The sequence below is a fragment of the Trachinotus anak genome, unplaced genomic scaffold (genome assembly GCF_046630095.1).
Source record: "Trachinotus anak isolate AG129_WGS33_773 ecotype Australia unplaced genomic scaffold, CSIRO_AGI_Tana_v1 ptg000013l, whole genome shotgun sequence".
Taxonomy (NCBI): Eukaryota; Metazoa; Chordata; class Actinopteri; order Carangiformes; family Carangidae; genus Trachinotus; species Trachinotus anak.
In genome coordinates, this window is record NW_027273864.1 from 20202561 (window position 1) to 20228423 (window position 25863).

General features: G+C 39.3%; 1 protein-coding gene across 1 annotated transcript; it reads right to left on the reverse strand.

Moving 5' to 3' along the window:
* Positions 1–1117: 1117 nt before the first annotated feature.
* Positions 1118–23127, reverse strand: nckap1l (NCK associated protein 1 like). Its single transcript, XM_071494713.1, has 31 exons — positions 22953–23127; positions 21494–21604; positions 20770–20862; positions 20065–20121; positions 18670–18812; positions 17871–17961; positions 17201–17338; positions 16329–16377; positions 15735–15891; positions 15003–15059; positions 14778–14874; positions 14386–14495; positions 13882–14014; positions 13571–13652; positions 13418–13476; positions 13166–13311; positions 12948–13080; positions 12723–12842; positions 12175–12314; positions 11283–11414; positions 9985–10203; positions 9597–9727; positions 8294–8391; positions 7233–7326; positions 6309–6391; positions 5896–5976; positions 4292–4385; positions 4057–4173; positions 3308–3417; positions 2733–2822; positions 1118–1766 (listed from the first exon to the last, which is right to left on the reverse strand). The coding sequence occupies exons 1-31, from the start codon at positions 23040–23042 to the stop codon at positions 1650–1652; spliced, it is 3372 nt and encodes a 1123-aa protein (XP_071350814.1). The 5' UTR covers positions 23043–23127; the 3' UTR covers positions 1118–1649.
* Between the last annotated feature and the right edge of the window lie 2736 nt (positions 23128–25863).

Sequence of the window (25863 nt, forward strand, 5' to 3'; positions counted from 1 at the left end):
AGAAAAAGGAGCGAAAGCTGTGATTTACTATATCGTCATTATCTGTTTATACACCAGCCTACACTTATACAGCTGTGACAAATATATTAATAAACACTTATGTCTGCATTAAATGACATTATAATCTGTTTTTAACCATTAATTAAATGTTTACAAACTGCTTATAAATGCTAAATAGGAAGGTTAAAATAAAAAAGTACACCCTAGTGCTACACAGCCTCCTCTACAGAAGGCAAGGAAAAGTTCCCATACAATCATTAAAAAACAGCTTATAAGGCTGGTAGACGCCCAATGAGAGGCACAATGAAATAAGAATGAGCAAACCCCCTCAACAGATATCTGTCTGTCCCTTCAGCACATTACAGAACGTGTAAATGACAAAAGAATTAAACTTTCATGCTAATTTATTTTTATAGCCTTGCCCATTGTTGACTGTCATTTATTAATGTTTCCCTTCAATGCCAATGTCACCTTTTTCTTTTTTTTTTTTTTCTTGTCTTCTTTTGGCCGGTGAGACTTAAACCATTTATACACAACACATAAACACACTCATTTATACTTTTTAATCCCGTGCTTGTGGTTTTGCATTAATTGTGTGATTTGGTAATATGCTGCTTTTAGGATCTGCCATGTTTATTCATGAATGTTCGTCTGTGTGTTCACGTCAGTGTTGCCTGTAGTGGGAATTGAACCTCTTGTGCTTTTGTGACAAGGCTGGGTCCCTAGCCTTAGGTGTTGAAAACCTACATACAACTTACACAGACACACACACATACTGTACACAAGCGGATGTGAGCATCCATATCTCCAGTGTGGCAACCATACAGATATAGCTGCAGAATGGGGCGAGAGGGGAGGAGACAGAAGAGAGAGGAAAAAAGGAAGACAGGCTGAACAGTGCTGGTTGCAAAATAAAAATCACTCAGGGCCAATCTAAAATTAGCGACAAGCATTTTCAATTCTGTAAAACTGGAGTGCATCATTTAAATTGTACATGAGATATGAGGACAAGACTCTCACCCTGGGAGGAAGGATGGGAGGGGAGTGAGGGTGGAGAACGGACTGGAAATAGACGAGGAACACATGTTGAATAGAGACCAAAAAGAAAACAAACAGCTTATAATTATCATCTTTATTCAAGGAAAATTTGTCAGAAATAATGTTGCACACCAACTATTAAAATATAATCTATTAAAAATCAGAACAAATGTGGATTCAATCGAAACATATTCAAAAACATATTTTCTGTAAGACTGATGTTTCTGGAACTGATATGTAAAATACAAAACAGAGGTTGGAGAATACACCTGATTTACATTTGAAAGATTCAAGCTGATGTTAGTAATACTGCAGCAGTCATAAATCTACACCACAATACTGGTGGATAAGCGCCGTAAAATCAAATCTAGAGTTTGTAAAATGAGGAAGGATCTTTTTCTATGGGGTACATCAAGAGCGCTGACTCACAGGAAACATTATCAGCACTAATGTGATCAAAATGTCCAAGGCAGGGGTTGAACTGGTGTGAATGTGCAGACCTGTGATAATTAGACGCTGAACAGTGATGAAAACAACCATGTATGCATCATGCATATTAAAATACTCTTGTGGATAAATAAAGGTTAAATTAAAAGTATTTAAGAACGTCTTCAGCCCAGAGTGATGATAAAGGACCTGTACACCTCTCTGTAGGCGTTTCGGAGCAGAACATATGGGAAGCAGCTCTCCAGCATGTCCTGGCTCAAGAAAGGAGACTCTTCCACAATCTAAATGAATCAGTGTTAAAACTAAAGTTAGTTTATATTTTTCCTTTTGTCCATTACTATCCCATTAAAAGACCAAAACCTCAAAAAATCAGCCCATTTGCTCCTCCTGATGATGTCAAAATCTATTTAAGAAAAACTAGTCAGATTGATACTTTAGCTTTTAAAATTCTTAAACAAGTTGTTTCAAGCAGATGGCCAATGTATTTTTTATTTTTTTTTTTTGCCTAAACACGATGAAAAAGTGCATTTGTTGGGGACTATTTTCTTTGGTGGATGAATACCCATTTGGTGCACTAGTGTGTTAGTGAACTGTGAACTGCAGTTTGTGAGCACTGTAATGAATGTGTTCACTGTAATGGAGGTCTTAAAGGCCACAGGAGATCTATGGTACAGGCAGGTTGTATCAGATTCTGTCTACACAGAAAATACTTGTATAGGATCAATTCATCACTGGTTTTGGTATTTTCATGGGATTTGTTGACAATACAAAAATATAGAATAAAAGCAGACTTAATTTAAATACATCTGGGCAATAATGATTTTCCATAGCACAAAATTACCAATCAATAAATGGTTAGGATTTGATGAAGTTGTTGATCAATACCATTTATTCATCATTTACTGTGCTGTAGTTATGGCTGAGAACAATAAAAAAACTCACTTCCTCATCTGTATTAATAATTTAAAAAACCCTCTCCATCCATTTTAAATGTCAGCACCACTTTAAAATATGCATACGGTTTATAAGTTTTCACTAATTACTTTATTGTTAATCATTCATTTATTAGTGCTTTAGAGATAAGAAATAAGCCTTTATAGAAGACCCTGCAGGGTTGATGGTTTATTGTAAAGAAAAAAAAACTCAATTACTGAGTCAGAGATTTTTCCATTAGTCAAATTATAAACCCATTTATGCCTTATTGTAAATTTATAAATACATGATTAGTATTGAACTGGCAATCCTACCATGTGCAGAAGCAGGTAGATGGATTCTCGGTTTTTGACCTCCACTCTCTCTACATTTTGTCCCAGCTGAAGCAGAGTGGATGAGGCCATCTGTGGAATGATACAAAGTTAAAAAGAGTCAGATCAAACAACTGGAGTGTTTTTTTTTCTTTTTTTACGCTGCTGGACATAACCTCAACTGGGGCAAAAGGTTGGCAGTGTCTTGAGAAAGTAGTGTGCCCAAGACACCATTTATCCCTACTCATATTCAAAGGTTTTGCTTAAATTCTTTGCATCATGCCCCAGATCAAGAAAATCACCTGTTTTCTGTAAAACTATTAATTCACTGCTCCCAAATATTTTTTGCTTGTGACCATTTCATATGAAGCAATGTCTACTTAAGACACGTTACTACAGGGTGTAGGTCTATGACTGATTTCATCTTCTCTGATTTCTGTCATTTGAATAATATTTGGTGTTAACACTATGCAGGATTTTGCACACAAAAAAATAAAAGAATAAAAATTAAATATAAAAATAAAAAATAAAACTTTTTTTCTCTTGAGAAGAAACTTAATAAAATGTTTGCCACTCACCAGGAGAAACTCTTTGAGATGCTGCTCTATGTTCTTGTTCTGCACAGTGAACATGGCAGCAGCCAGCTGGTTGATAGCTGTAGCTAAGCAGTGAATGTTGTTATTGTGACCTGGGGAGATAAAAATACAAATTCATCACTGAGAATTAGAGAGAATGGAAAAGCACGTCCTGTGACTTAAACCAGAGAGAGGATGTTTTTGTGGCACGACAATTAGAGAAATTTACTTAATGATCCATAACACTTAAGAGGAAGCATACTGAGCATATTTCCTCAGGCTCACTGGGTAAATCTATTTCAAACATGCCAATGGAAAATAGAGACAAAGAAAATAATCTGAGACAAACGCCACCCTGTGCTTTGATAGAAATCTCGACTATTTGCTGCTCTTAATGTTGCAGTCCAGGCTCGGAGCCAAGGAGTTAGGGTCAGCAGGGCCACATGCCAAGAGTAACTGTATCGATGCACGTCAGCCGAAGTTATCTGTAAACAAAAGTCTCTCAACAGAAACGTGTTTCTCATTAACTGACATACTTTGCTTCGAAGCACGTCAGTCAGACTGGAAAGTATGATACACAGAGATGCTAATAAACTTAGTGTTTCAGGGTGGAGTACCTTTCTTATCCACTATCAGCAGCTGGTAAGTAATGGCTGGAAGAAGTAGTGATTAGTAGTTGGTTGAGGGCTGCCTGGAGACTAATTACTGTCAAGCAGTTTGTAGCAGATGAAAATGAATGAATGAATATGCACCTCCGTGCTCTCGGCTGTAGGACGAGTTGTTGTCCAGGGCCAAGGTAGGCAGGGACACAGCGATGTAGACAAGCAGCAAACAGGACAGCTTGTACTCTTCATCAATGGATGTGTTATCTGGAGGTTTTTTATAGACAACATAAAATGATGAAAGAACACTCTCTCCTCCTGATGACTAAGCTGTTAGAGCCCCTAATGCCGTCTACAAAAACAGCTCTAATAGTTTAAGTGTTACCTGTCTGCATGCCGCTAATAGCTCTGACGAGGGCAGGCTCAATATCGCATGGCAGCCCTGCAGCAGACGCCAACTCAAAAATGCTTAGAGTCACCTGTAAGGTCACAAAGGTTAAAGGAGGGGCAGAGGTGTGAAATGCTAACATAGAGTAGCTTTAAGGTTGTAAAAGTGATCTTGTTTTACACTGTTTCACATATTTAGATTCTGTATTGGCTCGTTCCATGTCTTCATTGAAGCTCTATGATATTTAGACAGTGAAATATCCAAACCCAAGAACCCATTTCAATTAATATTCTATGTGTCTATGAGGTGAGGAAGTGTTCAATAGATTCACTTGACAAAAAGTAGCAATACCACACTCTAAAATACCCCATTAAAAGTAAAAGTCTGACATCTAAAATCTTACTTAGTAGAAAGTAAAATTTCCCTCTGTAATGTAGTGAAATATACAAGTGAAGTAGCATAAAATAAAATACATAAATATATATAAAATTTCAAATAAGGAAAGCACCACTTAGTCAAATTAGTACTTACCCACTGAAATGCCACCACTGCGTATTATACACATTTTCTCAAAATACAGCCTGAAATATTTGGCATCTTTTAAAAACTTTGACTAGAATTTTGAATGAAGTTGTGTGGGTTAGAATAAATTTTAGTTGCACAACATGAGTTTGCAATGACTGACCCACCGGGGTTTAATGGATTAAATTTACTGCACCATTTAAATAGTAATCACTTCATTACATTTTATTGCCCAATTGCCACACCACAGAAACACAGCCAATACAAAGCTAATCTGTGATTTCTATTTTACACACCAGCCACAAAACATACAGTGGCATACAGTACATTCTCTAAGGAGTGATACTAAATCAGTAGTGGGTGTCTTTGTCTTGATAGAGGGTTTGATCTCGCCCTATTTCTGGTTGCATGGATGGCTGGCCTGTCTGGGCAGAATGTTTCCACTGATGTGGTTTAGAGTGCAGAGCTGCAGCAGCGTTCAGAGTCTCTCTCACGGAGGCATGAGGGGGCTGCTGACGTCTTTGGGGTTATCCTGGCCCAGGCTGTGGCACGGCTGTTATGCCTCACTCAGAGACCAGACGTAAGTAATGGGAGCGGGAGTTCATGAGGCACAGTCACTCAGATTTCTCCAGAGGGAGATAAGGAATTTAATTTGGTTGGTACTAAAAAATTAAAAAAAAAGGTTCCCTGCAACTCTCTAACTCAGCTCTACTGTTGCTCAGTGTCTTTTATTTAAATAAATTATATTCACCCTCACGTTGTGCAACAGTATAGTCTGCATTCTTTACCTCTGATGGCCATCAGTCACCTCCCTACAGTCTCAGATGTAAATATACATTTGGATAAATGTCAATACAATAATAATATGCCTTTAACCTAAATTCTCCCACAATAAGTTGACCTTGTGAAAATAAACAGTTAATATGCTGTTTATAAACTGTGATAGGATGATTCATGCACAGTGAAAATCTAATTATTTCACATTTTTTCTCTGTGGGAGCTCAACATATGGACTCTTTTTATTTTTTGTTATATATCCAGTGTAGCTCTCTGCAAGTGCTATAAAAGCTGTGTTTTACCTTGATGTCAGCTTCCGGGGAGATGAAGTCTCTCAGGCACTTCATGGGCCCCATCAGGTATGGGCAATGCTTATGCATGATCTAGATTATAGGATTATATGACACAAGATCACTGATCATACATAATAAAGGAAAGACCTTTATACAGTCTTCTTCCAATCTATATATAATGATATGATTTAATGCTTTTTTGTAATGTTGCGAGATGCATTAAAAAAAACATCTGTGAACCTTTAATTTTTTTTTTTTGTCATCAAACCACTATTTCAAGAAGGACCTTGCACACTGAATTTGAACTTTCTGATGTGTGGATATCACAATCCCTTATCTGTTGCACCGACATGTATTACAAAAAGTTTCATCTGCAGTTTATCAGGAGTTTTATATTATTATAAAATATTGTTGGACATTACATCTTGCATACAGTCCTGTGCCATTGATTTGAAGGACAGGATCACCCCAATGATGGTCATCCTCTTCAACACGTTCTCTCCACCTATAAGTGCACATGAAACAGATCAGGACTTGCAGCCGTGTTATCAAGTTGCTTATTATGTAAACTTACATATGACTCTGGACCATAAAGCAGTGACCTCTAGTGCAACACTGTGGGTGAATAAGTGACTCGGTGCTGTTGTTACAATTATGAATGTGTGATCACTGGGCATATGAGATTACTGCTCACCGTCTTACAGTGTTTCACAGCTCACCTGGTTATTTGCTTCAAATAACGTCTGATATTTTGGGCTTTAAGAAAACAAGAGTGCCCTAAACTAAGAGAATGGGAGCAAAAGTGTAAGAAGAGAATGAGTGCTTGCTTTATATTCAATTTAACTCATGTCTGGTAGCGCCAGGAAGGATTTTTTTTTTGTCTTTTTGTCATTTGTTTGTCTTGCACCTGGCCATGCTCTCTGCAAGTGCTGATGTTAGTTCCCTGCTCTGCATCAGATTGTCCTGGCAGACATTTTAACTCAATTCCATGCTTGTCTCTGTTTGAAAACCTTTCAGAGCTGTTATTCCAGGCCCAGTTCTTTACTGGACTAATATCAGGTTAGCCTGAATTAAATAAGTGACGTATAAAGAACTTGGTCCTTTATGCAAACATTTGTTTGTGTATGTCAGTCAGTACAGAAATAATATTGCTCAGGGATTCATCTATAGTACTCATCCTTCACTTCTTGTTATGGCGCCTCTTCTCATACCATTTCCTCCACTTTGTACATTGTGCACTACCTGCTCTCCTCCTACACTTTTTTATCTCTTCCTTTCAACCCTCTATCTCTTTCTTCACATTTCTCCTCTTAATCTGCCCCCGCGTTCCTCTCTCCACTTCTCACCTGTCAGCCTCTTTTTAAGATTGGTCATTTCCTCTGGCTTATCAAAGTTGTTCCTCATCTGTACCAGGATGTCCATGTTCTCAATCACTAGTTTCTGACAGATGAAAAGAGAAGTGAAAGTGAGGGATAGAACCACCTTTAAGTGGGAGTTAAACTGTACAGAGGTGAAAGCTGTGTCAGAGCTGCAGTGGTGCAACTCCGCACTTCAATCATAGGTGTCGAGGTGGGGAGCCTGACACAGAACAGCTGTACTAAGTGATTTCTTGTACATGAGGAGCTGCTGTTTCAAAAGAGATAAATGAGCGTGACAAGATAAAATGAGTCCCACAAAATGAGAAATAGTTATAATATACAGTTATATACTTTACCATTGTGCGCAGGGATTTGATAATAAAAACAACTTTAAATACAGTAATTACATGCTTGGTCAAAATTTAGTTCGGATATCACTTAATAAAACTATTATCCCATGGGAATATGTAAAGTACCTTTTTAAATTGGTTTGTTTTGCTTCAGAACAGAACTTTAAACTGAGGCAAACCACATTAACTTGAACTCTGACATGGTTATTTGTGGGCTTCAGAAATCATGAAGATTCGATAAGCGTGGGAGCATGCTTATCGAAGTCTGTCACAGAGAGACAGCCAACAATACAGCTGCTATAACAAGTAAAGGCTAGCTGGTGAGAAGACTAAAACAAGATTTTTCTGTCACTGTTGTGAGTAAATGAGAAATATGAATTCTGATGATTTGACATACTTGTAATTCAGTTTGTTATTACACTTGAGTAATTGAGCAACTCAAAAGCATGTGATTTGGTGTAATTAAACTAGCTTTATTATATTTTTAAATATATTAAATTGTAAATTATTTATTTCATTAATTTCGGTGTAAACATCCATGGCAGATGGACACACACAACCCTAGCAAAACAGACATATTTGATTCCTACAACTGTATGCTGACTCTTTTATTTAGCTACATAACTACATAATTCAGCAGATAACTCAGCAGGCCACAGATGTACAGATTCTTATCTTAAAATGAGCATCATACAGTACCTTCAGCTCAGTGATTTGAGAGGTGATATGCCACATCAGGTTCTCACTGAGAAACTTCAGACCATACGGACCAATTAGCTCCGCCAGGGCGCGTAGCTCTGTTCAGAGGGTTACATGAAACATATTTTGATTGGGGGGAGATGAAGAATCAACAGAGGCTTGAATCGATGTTGATGTCAAGCAGCCAAACATGACCCAGACAGAACAAGGCTCAGCTGGGGATGTATTGTTTCTTTCTAGTGGGGCATTTTTGCAGGCATCTAATACAAAGTCTGAATCTCTAACAGAGACATAAAGGACACAGATTCTATTTGATTTGTGAGTGTAGCTGAATCAATGAGAGAGAGACAACTGCAGCTATTAGACCTTTCACTCAGCTCAACATCTCTGTCTGATTATGGATGGATAAGGACGTGTGTGGTTAAAATTGGAGGTGGTTAATGGACGGGCAAGTGAGTCACTGTGAGGCAGGCAGATACCTCACTGAGGAGTAAATATAGACTACGATGAAGTGCAGTGGTTTCCAAGGTGCCGTGTCTGTGTGTGCCTCATGAATGCATCTCTAAGCGTAGGTGTTTGTATAATGCTTAATGTATAATGGTGCTTGTGTGTACATTAATCTTTGGTAGAGTGAAAACAGCCGTAACACAGTCATATGGAGGTCCACTGCTCCTGCAAGGTAGCGTGGAGGCAGAACAGGAGGCTGTGTGGAGGAGAAACAAGTGATGCTGGAATGGTTATGTGGCAGGGACGGAAGAGCGTGGGAGATGATAAGCAATACTGAAGTTTACATTAGCCAGGCAGTGTCAGAATAAACTGCATGACAGGCAGCGTGAAAGAGAACACCACACACCACCACAATAAGACCCACATCCTCTTGAGCAATAACGCTCCCCCTGCATGTGGTGTCACAGGAGATCTGCAAGTTGTGCCTTTTCAAACGAGTGAGTCATCTCTTGGATCTGTGAGTCCTTGGTCATTAAACCTCAGAGTACAGGGGAACTTTCTGAACCTGTCAAGTCTTAAAACACGTGTCTGCAAAAAGGAAAAATTTTCCTCCTCCCAGACTCCTTTTTACACTTGCCGTACAAACACTCTCATGGGGAAAAAAAATGACTACACGACTTGCAACTAAAAGTGCTGCTTTGTATTATTCCTCTCTCATTTCTTTCATTGTCTGAATTAGGAGTGGAAAACTTTGACAATCGAGCCATGTGCATTCAGATAGGGTGAAGTTCATATTAACATATCGACATACGGTATGCTGCAGATTAAATTACTGTAACGAAGACCTGGGGCTGACCTGAAACATCTGAGAACTCCTCTGCTCTGAAACTTGGTTCGTTATCAGTCGTCTGGTTGACAAAGCAGAGCATCGTGGGACAGTGGACAATGAGAGAGTTGCTGGCTTGACGCAAGAGACTTTCTAGGAACCTGAAAAAAAATGCAACAGGTGTTATTATTATTAAAGTGAGTGAAAGTAAATTACAAAGAAAAAGGACAGAGAGAAACCAACAGGATGTATTTTTGCCCTAGTTGCAGTGTTGCGTGTGTGTTTATGCTTCCTGTGCATCTCTGTGTATGATGGTTATGCTGTAGATGTCAGTGATTCAATACATAAAATAGCCTATTTGGATACATGTGTTTTAAATGGACACTTGCATGAAGATAAACCTATATATCACACACACCAGTTTGTGTAGAGGGTGGTAACGGTCTGCCCTCCGCGGGAGTCCAGTGGCTGTGTTTGCTGCAGCAGGACACTCTTCACAAGGCGGGTGACGTCCACGCTGATGTAGCTGGAGAGGCTGTGCAGAGTGGCTGTATAGACTCTTATCCCTGCCAGGAGGTCTGAGGGACGGGCTATCTCCTGGGTGGTCTGGTTGTAATTAGCCATTCTCACGATGATCCTGGAGAAACATGTTTAACCAACGTCACTTATCACCGGGCTGGAGGTGACTCAGGGTTGGACAGATGGGACCTTGAAACAGGTTAAACGAGGCATGGTGACATGGCACTACTCTCATTAGGTCAGCACATTCACTGCTCCGGGGCTTCACTGCAATTTTATTTATTTTTCGTCAGGGTCCCTCCCTCCCTGACTAGACTTTATTTACGATTTTGAGCTATGGAAAGGCCAATCACTGCAAGCATGCTGCTACTCAAGGGTGCTAATTTTAGGGCGACAGGGGAGATAATCATCGGCTTAGACAGGGAGACTATGCAGAGCATATACACAGAAACATTAGGTTGCCCTGGTACCAAGCCCTAATCTAAATAACAGTTAGCACTGAAATGACACAGAGCAAGGGAGTGACATGATGGATCTCTTCTGCGATTTTTAAGTGGGTGAAACACCGCCTGACACAGAGGAATCAGATAGGAAAGCAGGGTTCATTACATGGATGGAGACAAGCTCCAAATTACTCCATGATTGTTAGGAGGACAAAGACACTTTGTGCAGGTCTGTGAATGAGTGGCAATTTGGAGAAGATGTGTTGCATCTAATGATGCTTCTGAGTTTCCACAATTCTCACATCCTGGTCACAGTGATTTCTACAGCCTCCGTTCAGCACCGAGGTCGAGCTAATGGACGTCATGTATGTGAGTATTCAGGCAATGAGTTTGGACATAGAGCCAACTGTATGAAAACAGTGAAATGATGCCATTATGCTGGTACAGTGGGGTACAGTTGTGCAGCACATTTATACACTGGCAGAGGAAACAATATTACATAGACAGTATGTTTCTTCCACAATCAATTAGGTAATTAGCATATTTCTGACAGAAATTGTTTATGGAGATGCCAAAGCAAAAATTTAAAGGCTAAAGCCTCTGGTGCAGATAGCTTCCAGTGAGTACAGGAACATTTAGAGGAAGAAAATTCTCAAAAATATCACCTCAGGGAGTTTTATACAATATCATGACTCATATTATCAACATTTGTTTAGACAAATATAATAATCCCCCCCATCCCCACTCAGCATACTCAGTGAGGCGTGTCTCCAGATGAGAGATGAGGAACTCTGTGGGGACGACGATGTGGTCGAAGACAATAAAGTCACTGCAGAGACTGTAGGTGGAGCAGAGCTCTGTCAGCATCAGATGCATCTTGTCAACACTAGAGGATAGAGAGGGAAAGAGGGAGAGAGAGAGAGAGAGAGAGAGAGGGGAGGATGCGAGCCTTTAGGACAAATATTTTGACAGTGACGGTGGTATGGATGTGCTCTTCTCAGACAAATAAGGTAATAAACATGTTAGAAAATTGTAAAACCCTCCAAAGTGAGGCAGAGGGGAGGAAAGCTGAGAGGAGGGAGAGAGACAGAATTACAACTCTTCAGATTTAATTAAGGAGTGTTCGAGCTGTAGCTATATACAGAATATTACCAAACAATGAATAGGCCAACATAAAATGTGCTGCCAGTAAATGTGTTTCTCTAATAGGCTGAAGTGTTTCAGTTCTTATTTTTAACTGCTTGATTCAGTACCTCTCAACACTGACTGATTCAACTTGAAGGATAATAAAGTTCAAAACCAACCCCTGGCTTATAGACAAGAGCATTTACATCTTGATCATTTAATAATGATAAATGTTTCAAGTGGTGAAGGAAATGATTTGGAAACATCAGCAGACAGTAGAATATTTCTACCAACATGAACTGCAATGGCCTAACCCTAACCTTTAAAGAACCAGGATCCAACACAGCATTTATTTAACTGCACTTTAACTGGTGATAATGCTGCATGTTTCCAGAAAACAGGGATGTTTTAATTACAACCTATTCTGCGTATTCAGGAAAATCATGGGAGGATTTCGCAGAGTGAGATAAGAAGAGGAATAGATGGAGACAAACAGAGGGAAACAAAGAAAAAAAGCTGACTTGGTTGCGACAGTCCGGTCTTTCCTCAGGCTCTCAGCCCCCGGTTTCTCTTTCTGGACCTCTCCTTTCTTTGGCACTGGCTTCTTTTGCTTTCTGTGGCGAGCTGCGCTGATGGTTTCGGCACAGTGCTTGGGCAGCAACTAAGGGGTTTTCAAGTGGAAAGAGATGGATGCAGAGAAGGAGAGAAGAAAGGGGAACGAAAAAGAGAGAGACAGAAAGGGAAGAAGAATTCAGTTACACAAATATTGGGTAACGTGCTCAAAGATAAACATGGGAGTTTTGTGTTCACATGGCAGGAATTCAGTCAAAATGTAAACACTTTTGTCATATTTTCCTCAAGGGATTAGAGAAACAGCACCACATTAATCAACTCCAGAGTTATAGACCTGTCTTATCATTTTATGTCCACTGCCTCCAGCTACATCCACTGATGCCAAGCTATGACTAGAATAATTTCATTCTGATATGGAGTTTGGCAGACTCACTCTGTGCTAGATAGTTAGTTTTCTTCTTTTTTTTTTTTAATCTGAAAAAAACTCAGATTTCACCTGGTCATTGAGGTTGTTCTGCTCGGCACATATCTCTAACACAACAGCACTGGTCTGCTTGGCTATCTGCTCCAGGAAGGTCACACACAGGTGCAGAGTCCTCTTCTCCATTGCCTCTATCTAGACATGAAGACAAATAGCAGTATATGTGAGTGTGCACACACTCCATGCAGCTTAGCTCAGCTGATGATTAATAGGTTACAAGGCAGATGACTGAACACTGACCTCTTCTGGGCAGAGAGGGTGTCCACAGTGGCTGAAGTGGGAACAGACAGTAGGGAAGGACATGAGGTAACGCTTCATGGTCACCTCCTCACTGCTCTGGTTGAACATCTTCTCAAAGACACGTGGGTAGAAGCTGGGAAACAAAAATGATTAAATAGTTAGGAGAGGAGAGGAGAGGAGAGGAGAGGAGAGGAGAGGAGAGGAGAGGAGAGACTGACCAGAGTATGGACACCTCAGATGTCTCCTGCAGCATTTCTTCCACACTGTCCACCATCCTGGTGTGAAACTGGATCATATTCATCACTTTTGCTAAGTCAGGGTACTCCTTCAATGGAAGAGGAGCCTTGGTCACACTTGTGTAGGCCTACAACCAAGGAAGAAGAAGACTGTAAGGTGATAACTGTCTCACTCTTGACTGTAAAACAAACATTTTACACTCATTATTGAGGCAATACATTAAACCTGCATACCTGTAATCTCAGCCAGTCCAGTCTAAGTGCCCTGAAATCAAACTCCTCTTTGTTTTCCACTGCACAGCAAAATGCCATTCGTCATTATCAGAATTCATTGTGTTATTTATTGTTTTCAGTGAAGGTAATGCTCAGTATTTTTGATGTGATTACCTTGTTTGACTGAGAGAGCGGACAGGGTTGAGACAAATGAACTCAGCAGGACTGATTCCTCCTCTGGACACACATACATGTTCTGCAGGGGAGAGAAAGTTTGATACTGGTTGTTCATAAAGTTTGTGCTGATGAAAGAGAGCTGGAGAATAACGGATGCACTCAGTGGTATAATTATTGTTTTCTCCTTCCTCTGACAATGTCGGCATCTCACATAAAGGTTAAAGGAAATGCACAGAATTTAAACACTCTTACACAGTTCATGTTGTACACACATACTCCCATACAAGCAAAAAACTAACTGCCAATACCTGTATGGTATCATTAAGAGCCAAGGCATCAAACTGGGCCAGGTACTGAACGTGGTAGCGCTGTACTACTTGGTTGTGCTTTCTCATAAGACCTCTAAGCTTCTCCATGTGGAACAGCAACTCTGCCATCTGACTGGAAAAACAGAAAACACAAATTAACACCAAAAATTTGTACAAATAATCCAATGTAAAATCCCTTCAACACATCTTAAGGTACGTGTACTAAGAAAAACTAATGTGCACACAGCTGCTGCACTTCTGTTCTTCCCCTGATAGACATCCTAAGAGGACTGGCAGTGAGGGGAAAGTGACATTTGCTTTTTTGGGGTTTGGATTAAGAATGCATGAAAAAATACCAAGTGAACACAAGAGATATTCAGGACTATGTGTCATTCTCTCCACTGCTGATGGCCTCTGAACAACTGAGTGTCAGATTTCTGTATACAAACATGATCTTTCAGCTGCAGCAGTCCATGGTGCACTTCCTCTGTACCTATGACCTACTTGTCAATGTAGTCCTCAAGTGTCTTTATCTTTGGCATATTCTCAGAGTGTCTGACGAGCCACAGGACCTCGTCACGGGAAAACGACAGAGCCATGAAGACAAACAGGGCCTTGGAGATTCCATTGGCACATGGATCAGAGACGAAAGAGGAGAGTTAGGAAAGCATATCAGCTAAGTTTGGTAAAAGTTATGATGAGTCATAAAATACAGGGTCATTCAAAGGTAACCCCCCCAATGCCCCCCCAGTCCAGATATTCCCCAGAGATATTCCCCAGAGTCCAATATGTGTACAGGTTGGAAACTAGATCAAAAACACCAGAGTTATAACTTGCAGTAATGAATGATTTAAATTCTTCAAGTCCCACTGTTATGCTCATTACTGGGCTTCTACCTTTGGTCCCAGAAGTCCGGGTTCATCCTCCAGAACTTTAAATAATTCCCTCATTGCTCCTCTCAGAAACTGCCTCCTCTCTCTGTGCAAAGCCCCGCTGTTATTAACACAGGAGATGAACATGGACACTCAGTTCTCACAGCTCATTTCAAAATAAATACACATGAATGAATATTTATGACACACAAGAGGAAAAAACAAAGCTTAGTTTCCTGCCAAACTCACCAGTTGACTAGGACCTGCTCACGGCATTCCTTGATGTCTGCAATCCTCTTGCCATATCTGAAAAAAATTAAGAAAAAATTTCAATCAAATGCAATCGGAAGCTAATTAACAATCTAAAAAGTGAAAGCAGTTGCAGATACATTAATTGCTACAGTCAGGCAACACTGACCTTTATTAAATATCTATCATCTCTGTCTTGGCATGTATGAATTTTGGAGTAGAATCAGTCTTCATCTTCTGAAATGCTTATGAAGAAATATAATACATTCCTTGACTCTAATCAGTAAGTGATGTTCTGCAATCATCATATTATTTTTTCTCTCTAACTTTTACTCTATAATCCAAGCTGTTCTACTCCAAATATAAGACAATAAGGTCCCAGACCTTTCTCTCATTATTAATTTGTTTATTATTTGGTATTTTGTAATAAGGAATAATGTAAGATTAGTCTAGCTTCAGCTGCATATCTAGCATTTTAGGGACAGGCACTTTTAAAAAATATGCTTTACTCAATACTTAATGAGCAATCAAAGAGACCAGAGAAGAGACCCTCAACAGTTCAAACCCTTTAATCCAGGGCAGTGATCTGGAGTGGCACTTAGGGCACATTTTAAAATCCCTTCTCCTTTGTTGAGTGTCTGAAACATGGAGTGCAGAAAAGACTTGCCTATTATTTTCCTATTTCCTAACCGGCTAGGTCTAAAATACACTGCCACAGTGCAGCTTTCATACCCTTTGATGCTGTCGAAGAGGTCCTCAGAGACTTTGTGTATGTTGAGGACTTCATCTCTGGTGAGAGTGAGGTAGAGGCCGCTCCGCAGAGCCATCTTCCACAGATCCTGGGAGGCCTGGTTGGTATTCAGGCTGCTGTGGCACAACAGGAACCCGACTAGAAGGACAGTCATCAACACTCATGATCTGAAGGTTTCTGCTGCTGTCTGTGATCACATCATTAGGTTTTAAGACTATTTTCTAGCTGGGAATTACACTAATGGCCTCTGCGAGCTTTTTATCAACAGAGATTTGTTGTTGAAATTATAGATGATGGCTTGAAGTATTAATCAGAAGGCCCCCCCTCTCCTTTTCATTTTACGCCAAAGTTTTTGAGGAGTTATATGAGCATATCAAACACTGAGATTCTTGAAAACGTTGTAGCTTTAACTGGTATCCAAAAGAAGTGGTTGTCACTGTGTGAGAAATCTGTTCCGGTTGAAACAAAGTGTACATCTTAAAATTCTGCAGGTTCTGAAATTTAAGTAATTTTACAACATGTTATTATCCTTTGACAAAGTGAGGAAGTTATCAATCAGGATAAGGAATACTTACTAATAATCCATCGCTCCATCACCTCCATAGGAAGGTATTCGCATGCCATCTGTAGTGGACAGTAAGCTTATTAACTGCCAACACAGACATTTAGAACAACCATACATTTATGCACCTTATGATGAAGTAAAATCCTGTCAATTAACTACATGTGTATAGTACCCATTATATCTTTCTGCATGGCTATGCTTTTCTTGGTCCACCATCAAAAGAAAAGCAAGTTTTTGGGGATTCTACACTCACACAGTGTATTTAATATTTCATCCACCTGGAAATGGTGACTATCTTCCCAAAATGTGTTCAAAAGGCAAAATGTTGCTCAACCTGAAACCCATCTGTATTCTCTATAGACTTTAAATGAGTGGGTGTCTTTTGCTTTCAGATATTATATCTTTCCATAAGAACAATGGTTGCCTGAAGGTCAGTTTCTTGGCCAGTGGTTATTATATGAGGCAGCCACAGGCAACAGGGATCATAACATTACATCACAGGGACTATAATGGCCATGTCAGAGAAAAGCAGAGAGGATGACAGAGACCTGGACAGTGCAGAAAAGGGGGGTGGGTAGGAATATAAGTTCAGGGACTAGCGAGAGAGGTTAAGGGACAGTAAAACAAATCATTTTCTAAATCATAGCCCTAATGGGACAAGAGGGAAAATGGGGCACAGAGCTAATGTCAAGTGGACTGCATCTGACCTAGAAGACTATACATATACTGTAATTGCAACTTTTGGCTGTGACACCTTCTCTCATTTCTGTGCCTGATATCACTGGGAAAACCATATTTTAGACACAACGCCCCCTTTCCTCTTTCTTTCTCCCTCTGTCAGAGATAAGTACAGGACAAGAGGTGAAAGGTGGGTGGACTCACTGTGTCACAGCAGGCCGAGTCCAGCATGGCTGCTGGAGCACTGAGCAGGCTGAGGAGCTGGGCGCTCCGCCACTGCTCTGCTGGCAGGTTCCTGCGTGGGTAGACCATCCTCAGAGACAGCAATGCCGCCGTCACAGACTAGGAGACAGAAAGGAAAACAGTGAGTGAGGGAGCTGGAAACAGGCAGAGATGGAAGACGGGGCAAAATGGCAGAGATTGAGAGAGATGGTAATGCTTCCAACCTGGAATCCAACAAAAAGGAGAAACAAGCTTATTTGTGCATAGGCACAGCACACACAGACCAATGTACTCACTAATATTAGTAAATAGAATGATATATGATTCGTATTAATACTGTGTTAGTCATGTGTACAGCACTTGCAAGGTACAGCTATAGTATCTGGCAGATGTATATCCACATATATTTATGTGCCTTTGGTCTGGGACTGTTTTTAATGGGGGGCCCCTTAGTTCCAGTAAAGGGAAGTCTTAATTCTAAAGTTATTAAAACAGTGTGCATCTAACCTTGTGGCAAAATGCTTATTGCAGCAGTTCAAACAATCACTTCACTTTACTGTGCCACTGTCCACCTTTCAGCTAAAGCAACTCATCAGCTGTTTATGTACCTTTGCACTCTATAGGCCTACCCACAGTGAGACAGCGAGCTTACCCTTGTGTGAGGGCCAAACTCCTCAGTGAGCTTTTTCCAAGGATGTTCATACTCCAAGAACATCTGGCCAAGGCGTGGGTAGGAGGAGTCGCTGCAGGATTACAGCGTACAATTAACCACCACAGAGAAGAGAAGAAGGAAAAGATGTAGTACATTATAGTAACACAGCACTGCCAAACCTGTGCCAATCTAACATTACCTACAGGAATCTTACTGATATCAAAAGCTTTGGATTTTAGAAATTATGTCATTTTATACAGCTTTGCTTTTGGGTGGCTGAAGAGCTGAGACTGCTCCTTCTCAAGGGTTTAAATGTGTGTGGTGTTCAAGTCCAATATGACATTAAATTATATGTGTTTGTGTTTTCTGCTCACGTCTCAAACTAAGATAAGCATCCTGCATTTTTGAGTGTATGAATAAATATGCAAAATGGGGCGACTCAAATGTCAGAATACAACTTGGCACTTCCTCCAGGTTCATGGTGGGCTGTTGATGTCTGTGGCAATTAATATTCTAGTTGATTATGAGGATCAGAAGAATATTGAAATTGATGGATATGTAAAATTGTAATAGCGTTAATTAAAGCACTTGTATGAAGTGTTTGTTATAGCTAAGCAACACAAATTCAAATCCTGTGTTGACTGGTTGCTGTTTTGAGCCATCTGGATGAGTAAATGGAAAAGACATCCATCCATCTATAAAAATACCTTTTATCTAATATTATTATTATTATTTATTTATTACTTATACTTAATTGATGTTTCTTCTGTATTTATTAAGCTATTTCATGTTTTCTCACCTGCAACCGTTGGTCATCTCATGGGCACAGTTGAACATGCCCACCAGGGCCTTCTTGTCATCAATGCGAGAGAGCGTTATGATCACTGAGGTGTAGATGATGATCAGATCCAAGTAGTTCTTGGTGAAGTCAAAGTTGACTGCCTGAAACCAAAATGGTGTAGTCAGTGGCTCTGACATTAATAGCCAATTAAAAAACCACATACCGTAGATATAGTAGACTAGAGCTACTTGAAGATGTGAAAGAAATACATTGTTATTGAACATCACAAATGGAGCCACTGTCAGTTTGAAGAAAACAGTAGCTGAACAAGGAAGCACTTTATTTAGCTATACAGTATATTGGTGTTTGGAATAGGGATGTTGCAATATACCAGTATTGAAAAGAACTGTTTTATTTAAAAGGTGAAATATCAATATTCTATTAATAATACACATATTATAATATCATGATGGCAGATGTTACATGTCTTGTGTTTATCACTTCATCTGGTTGCCTTTTCACTATCGTTTAAGTATAATTGTTCTTTTTGTACACTTTTGTAGAGTTATGATTGATTATTATTATTGTTATTATTATATTTTCTACAGGGATTACAATAATCTTGTTATATAGAAAATATACTGAAAATATGATGGCAGCTGATGATGGTCACAGCCCTAGTTTGGAACATACTGAACATACAGATGTACTACAGATGTATATATGTATTAAAAACCTGACATAAAAACCTGTATTATCCACTGAAACAGCCTTATTCTCCCTCAGTGAGGAAACTATAAGCTTTTTATTGTCACTTATCTGGCCAAGAAGATACATTTTGATAGATCTGAAGTTAATATAGCTTTAATATTTATCAGCTTGAAATGGAATTTCATCAGGGATGTTTTTCATCAAGACTGTGAATGGTGAATGTAAAATGTCTTACAACTGAAATAATAAGTATCTTGCACAGCGAGAAGTGTGTTGGATCAAATGGATCTGCAGATGTATTTGGCATAAAAGGTCTTGCTCTTGAGAGATGCTCCCTAAATAAATCCAGGCACATGAGATGCTTAAAATGCCCCCATTCACTGTGCAGAGGTTAGGGTTAGATCACAGGGGACAGAGATCAGTGAAATAAACACTGGGATATATGTAATGCACAAGGCAAGAAGTGCTACTATAATTATGATAATAAAAAGAAAAACCCTGACAGACTGAACAGGGGGAGGCTGGGGCTGTGAGGCGAGAAAAAACAACCTGCAGTGTGTCACATGTACTGTGGGAGTAAACACCACAGTAGCAGCAGAATGAATGAAAAGAGGGGAGAATAGTGAGAGCTTGTCAAATTATGCACAGATGCCGTGTGCGACTTGAGTGCTCTCATTTACCAGCCATACAGTAAATACTTACAATATCAAAGAAGCACTGGCAGGCGTCTATGGTGTTCAGCAGCTCATAGACATGGTCCTGAATGAAGAACAGAGAAGGTTTAGAGTTTAGAAAACAGACGACACATGCACAACAACAAAGCAGCATTTCAATCATGTTAAGCCTCTAATATGATTTCCTAAACACATTATCATTTTCATAGAGTCCGCTAGCCATATAATCACTTTACATTTGCATATTCTTATAACATCATGATTAAGTTATTCTCAGTCCTACAAATACAGATGATGCCTTGGCCTGGCTGCGACCTCCATCACAGAAATATGCAAATACGCACAGAGGTGTAACAAACTGATATTTAGAATAAAATCAAATTATTTTCCTATATCAGATTAAACCACTCTATATGTAAATGTATTCTGAGAATCGAAAATTCAAATAAGATGCACAGAAGGAGCTAGGGAAAGAAAGAGCTGTGTACTGCAGCCACCATCACCATTGTCCCTTATTTTCAGATTTGCGTTTTCATGTTTAAAGAATTATGTAACTGTGTTTTATTTTAATTGCTCTGTTAATGCAGGCAGTTGCTGTGTTAGGTTTAGCAATATACCACAGGAACTTGTTGGGTCATGTCAAAAAACTAAATCTGAAATAAAACATGAGAAGGAGAAAGAAGGAAAAAATGAAAAAAGAAAATAAGAATCAGCAAGAGAGTTATATAATCACCCTGAACTCTATGACGTCCAGGAAGGAGTCGTAGTAGCTTGATGTGGCTGACAACACGTCAGATTTCTGTCGCTGGATGCCGGTCAGATTTTGCTGTAATAAACATTAATGAAGATAGTTCATTGCTGCTCAGGTGTGGGGTGACACATTTTGTGAAAAGCGAACGATCAGCTGAAATCCTGAATCCTGTATGTGTTGATGGGCTCCAGTTAACACCTGATTAAACCAGTTAGCCCCATGCAAATTAATTAAATGAAATAAACAAATACATAAACACAACATGGACAGAACAACAGATCGTCTGTCAGATACTGGCAATCCAGTACACAAAGTACCTTTGAATGAATGAATATTTGTTATCATGGATATTTCTACTGTGTTGGAGTGTTTGTTTATTTTCTTTGTTTTGTTTTTTTCTTTTTGGTATTTTATGATCTCAAGAAAACATGTTTGTTTTCTTGAGATCATGAAAATAATAATAATTAAAAAATAATAATTTTGTTATAACAGAGCAGTTGGCCCGTTTTTCGGTATAACTGCCGAAACATGTTTCCTGTGAACACTGAATAACAATAATTACCAATTGACTGAGCGAAGAAGCAAACATTTTTTGTCAACATGTCAAAATGATATTTTTCTGATCATATGAAAACAGAACATGAAAATAAGTACAGGCTTAAGGTAAGAAAAAAAAAAGCTTGCACAAAGGCTGCTTCATGCTTACAATGTTTCCTCTGAAGTCAATGTTGGGGAATTTCTTGTTGATGTACTTGACAGCGGACTCCAATGCTTTATCTGTCAGGATGGACGGGCGCTGCTTAGGGTCTCCACAGGTCTGTAACAGAGGTTAGTGAATGATAAAGATGTGACGATGTGATGAGTTTGCACAGCATACTGTGACACTTCCGACAACATGCCTGACACATTTTCACGCCTTGCAGCACAAAGAGTATTTGCAGGACTTGGTTGTTTTGAACAGCATCCAGCCAATGATGAGCCAAAGCGGGCAGCAGAAAGTCACTGAAAGCTCAGGCTGGCTGGGAACATACAGGCAGAGATAGCAGTACTGTTCTCCCAACCTCCCTCAGCAACCACCCTCAAGGTGACTTTGAGCAGAACAGTAAACACCAAGCTGCTCACGTGGGCCTGTTTAAAGGCTGACAGTAGGAGACCGTGTAGCAGCTCCCAAGTCTGAACTGTAAAATTGAAAAAAGAAATGCATGCACAATCAGCAAATCTTGACTGGGCGTTTTATTGTTTCACATAGTGTTACAGAAAATGGGATGTGTGTTTGTGTGTGCATGTGTGTGTGCACAGTAGATACAGCATACTGTATTTTCTCATGAGAAGAGTGTCACTTCCTGCTTGTCACATCAAAAGATGTCTGTCATGTCAAAATAAACCATCTTAACTAACAAACACTGTGTCTGCAGCTGTTAACAGATAGAAATGTGAAATTATTATCGACTGTCTGATTCCTTCATTATATTTTACTGGTGTTTATTATGTTCTACTGGTGTTCATTCACCGTATTCATTCAGAATAACTGAAGTTTGAGGTGACTGGCAGCTCAAACTGACTTCCTGTTTGCACTTCCTCTCTGGAGAAAAATATTTAGTTGCAGTTGGAAGACACTGTTCCCTGCACTGCTATGTCACTTTACACACAAAGCACTTAGAAGGAGAAGCACCACACAAGCTGTGACCATCACGTCATCTCATCGTTCATGTTTGAGTTACAGTTTCTGGAGAGTTTCTTGCCTTTGAAAACATTATTGGATTTTATTTGTGGTTAACATCCCTGTAGGACCCTGTAGTTCTTTCTTGCAGCACAGATAAAGTACTTAAATGTGTTTGGCTTTATACAATCATTGTTCTATGTATTGTATCGTAGATAAAAGTAGATTGTAATCTGTACAAGCAAGCTCTGATTCCCCGTTCCTTTGAAAGTGGAAATAGAAATTAAATGACACAGTTATAAATATTGGTAAATTTTAGTTCATTTTACAGCAGTCTGTAACTATGTACTAATATGTTTACCCTTAGATGTGTCTTTGTGTAATAACTTTATGCAGAAACAAATTTTTGAGAACATTACAAAGTCAAAGCGTAGGAGACAAAAGTCAAGTTCCTTATTTCTCGTCTTTGTTACACGCATCTACAGCTCTTCCTATTCTCCCTTACCTTCTTAATGTAGTTCATACGTATCAGCACCCCATTCCCTCTCTCAATGAGGATGGTAAGTTTTTCAGCCAGTTTCTGTTGGTAGTCCATGGCTCCGGCCACAATGCACCTCTCTCTCCGTTCGAGCCTTGGCCTCCTGTAGCAGTTGAACCCCTGGAAACAAGTGCACCAAGAGCCTCACCCTGTCACTAGGTCACATGGGGCTCATGGGTGGAGGTGGAGCCACAAGTTGAGCTGAGTGTTAAAATCACCCACTTACAGTTACTGTATGGCAAAAAGTGGGTAAATAACTATCATAAAAAAAAATAATAATAATAAATCTTAAAAATAAGAATAAGAATAATTACAAATAAAATATTCAAAAAATGTGCTAAAAGGCAAAAGGTTGGCAAAAGAAGTGCAGAAATTTGAATCTCCACAGTTTATTGTATTATTCAACACTTTGGTATGACACTGAAGAGAAAATGTGCATTATTTATAAACTCGTATGTAAATGCCGGCAAAGTCATATTTCCTCTTTTTCACAGTGTCTCTTTTGTTCATTGCAGTTTGAGCCACTTCCTCTCAACAAGGATTATATTATCATAATAAATTATATTCATGTTATTCAAAATGAGTGCTTTGGATTTAATAACAACAAAATAAAAATAATATTTTTTAATTACATTTTTTTCCTAGTTCTCCTTTACCACAAGATGGCAGCATTTACCCACTGAAGCTCTCTGGCTTTGTGAAGGACTGGGAGATAAATTATACAACAGAGTGACTGACGCATTTAAGCCGGCATAATTTGACGTGATGCACATAGCAAACCTAAATGACGATACAATACAATATGGTACAAGACATTTATGTGATATAAACCTTTTAGCAGCTTTTTGTGGCTCACTGCAGATTGTTCCTTGACTTTTTGGCCGTTTGGTTTCCTTCCAGTTTGTGCAATCACATAACTAGAAAAATATTGAGAAGCAATATCAACCATTTATACCCATCTTCAGGGCAGTGACATTGTGTAACTTCTGCTGAGATGAGGCCACTGAGGCAACAAGTGGTAATCACAGGAGACCTCCACATTGTATTTATTTTCATTTTCCAAAATGTTCTTGCATCAGTTGCTTTACAGACACCATGATTTGGAAACCTGGTTAGTTAAGGTGTTTGCTTCTTGTTTTAGCTTCACCATAAAACCATCAAAATCTGTGACATACAAAACTATTAAATGTGTAAAAGTACCACAGAAACAGGAAAGCAAATTACCATCAAGGGCTACTGGTCATACCAGATCATGTAAGGGTTTCGCAGCAATACCCCTGACACCTGTACAACCTTTCAATAAAGCAAGGGTGTGCTTTATTGCTGATTGAGTCAAGTTTTCATCTGTAAGAAGAGGAGTAAAATTTTGTTGCTTTAAACCAGGGGCTATAGTTAACATAGGACTATATAATATTTAGTTTTTCAAGATATAGTCCTTGCTTTTGTCTTGCCTGGTTCCTGTGCAATTATATGTATTTAAAGAACTGCAAATCTTCTGAGAGTGCCAACTTTGTCTCTGCCAATTTTCTCAAAAGAAATAACATGCTTAAAAACAGTTGTTACATTGTTGTGTGTTAATGGATATTGCAGCCTCTGCTAGCTGGAGAGCAGCAATGAATAGTATCATTACTTCCACATCAAACTATTCTCAGGTTCAGCATAATTACCAAGACTAAAGGCTTTGTCATGTAAACTAGAGAGGTCCTCAGTTATTCAGCAACCAGGTGTCATTTTCTGTTTTTCCCGCAAGACCCCCAATAACTCCTCTTGGAATTTTGTTACAGGTTCAGTGAAGTGTAAATTGAAGAGTGCAGAGTGGAGTACTGTAGAGTTTGGAGAGAATAATTTTGTTAATGAGAGTCACTAAAGTCGACCACAGCAAGTGCAGCGCTAAGCGATGACTGATCTTAAGTGGACCTGAAGAAATGATCTGTTTATTATTTCCCTACTGGCAGAAGCTCAGAGAGCAGTAGACATGTTAACAAGGCTGTCTGGGAAAGCAGACAGGAGGATGTGGATGTGGGAGGAGGAGGAGGAGGAGTACGGGATGGTGTGGGGTAGACAGGGGGTACAAAGTTAATAAACCTCTTACACTCTATGAACCTTGTAGAAAAAAATGTAGATTCTTACCTGGCTTATTATGAAAGAGAGAGGTGCATGAAGAAGCAATGCTTCCCAACTCATATTCAGAGAAACCATACTTGTTCCAAATGTACAAGTTGTAGCTGGGGCCAAGGTTGCTGCTCAAACCCAGTTATTGCTCCTGCAAGACTACATCTACACTTATTGGGCCACTGGTTGATTAAGTGTTGTTATATCTGAGATAGCAATCAATCACCTCTGAGCACCAAAGGATTATGGAAAATATTAAAATATTTTACGATAGAGCAAAATGAAAAGCATGTCGATTGTTTTTTGTTTTGCCTGCTGTTGGTCTGGCTCCAAAGTACAATATAGAATATGTATATAGACAGATTATGTCTAGCTGTGGAGCACAGCAAAGAAAAGTCATGCACATCACCAAGAGTCAAACATATAAAATCACTTACTGAATATTCTTCAACAGCTTGATTGACCATGACAGTATCAGTAGTCAGGAAGATTTTGCAATATGGTTGAGTTTGAGTTTTTCTTCAGTGATAGTTTTTTAATTTTTGAGGAAAACTGAAAAAAAGACCAACAAGGCTGATAATAACAAAATAGATTTGTGGTTCTATCCAGTTGTTTGGATTTGTTAAAAGAAGTGAAACTGGAGACTATATTGGGAGCCTTCAGACTTCCTTGCAGTCTGTGACCAGGGCTGCAGGAGGAGGTAATGGTAACAATAGTGGAAGGGTTTGAGGAAGTGCTCCCAGCTCCGGCTGCAGCCCAGATGTCA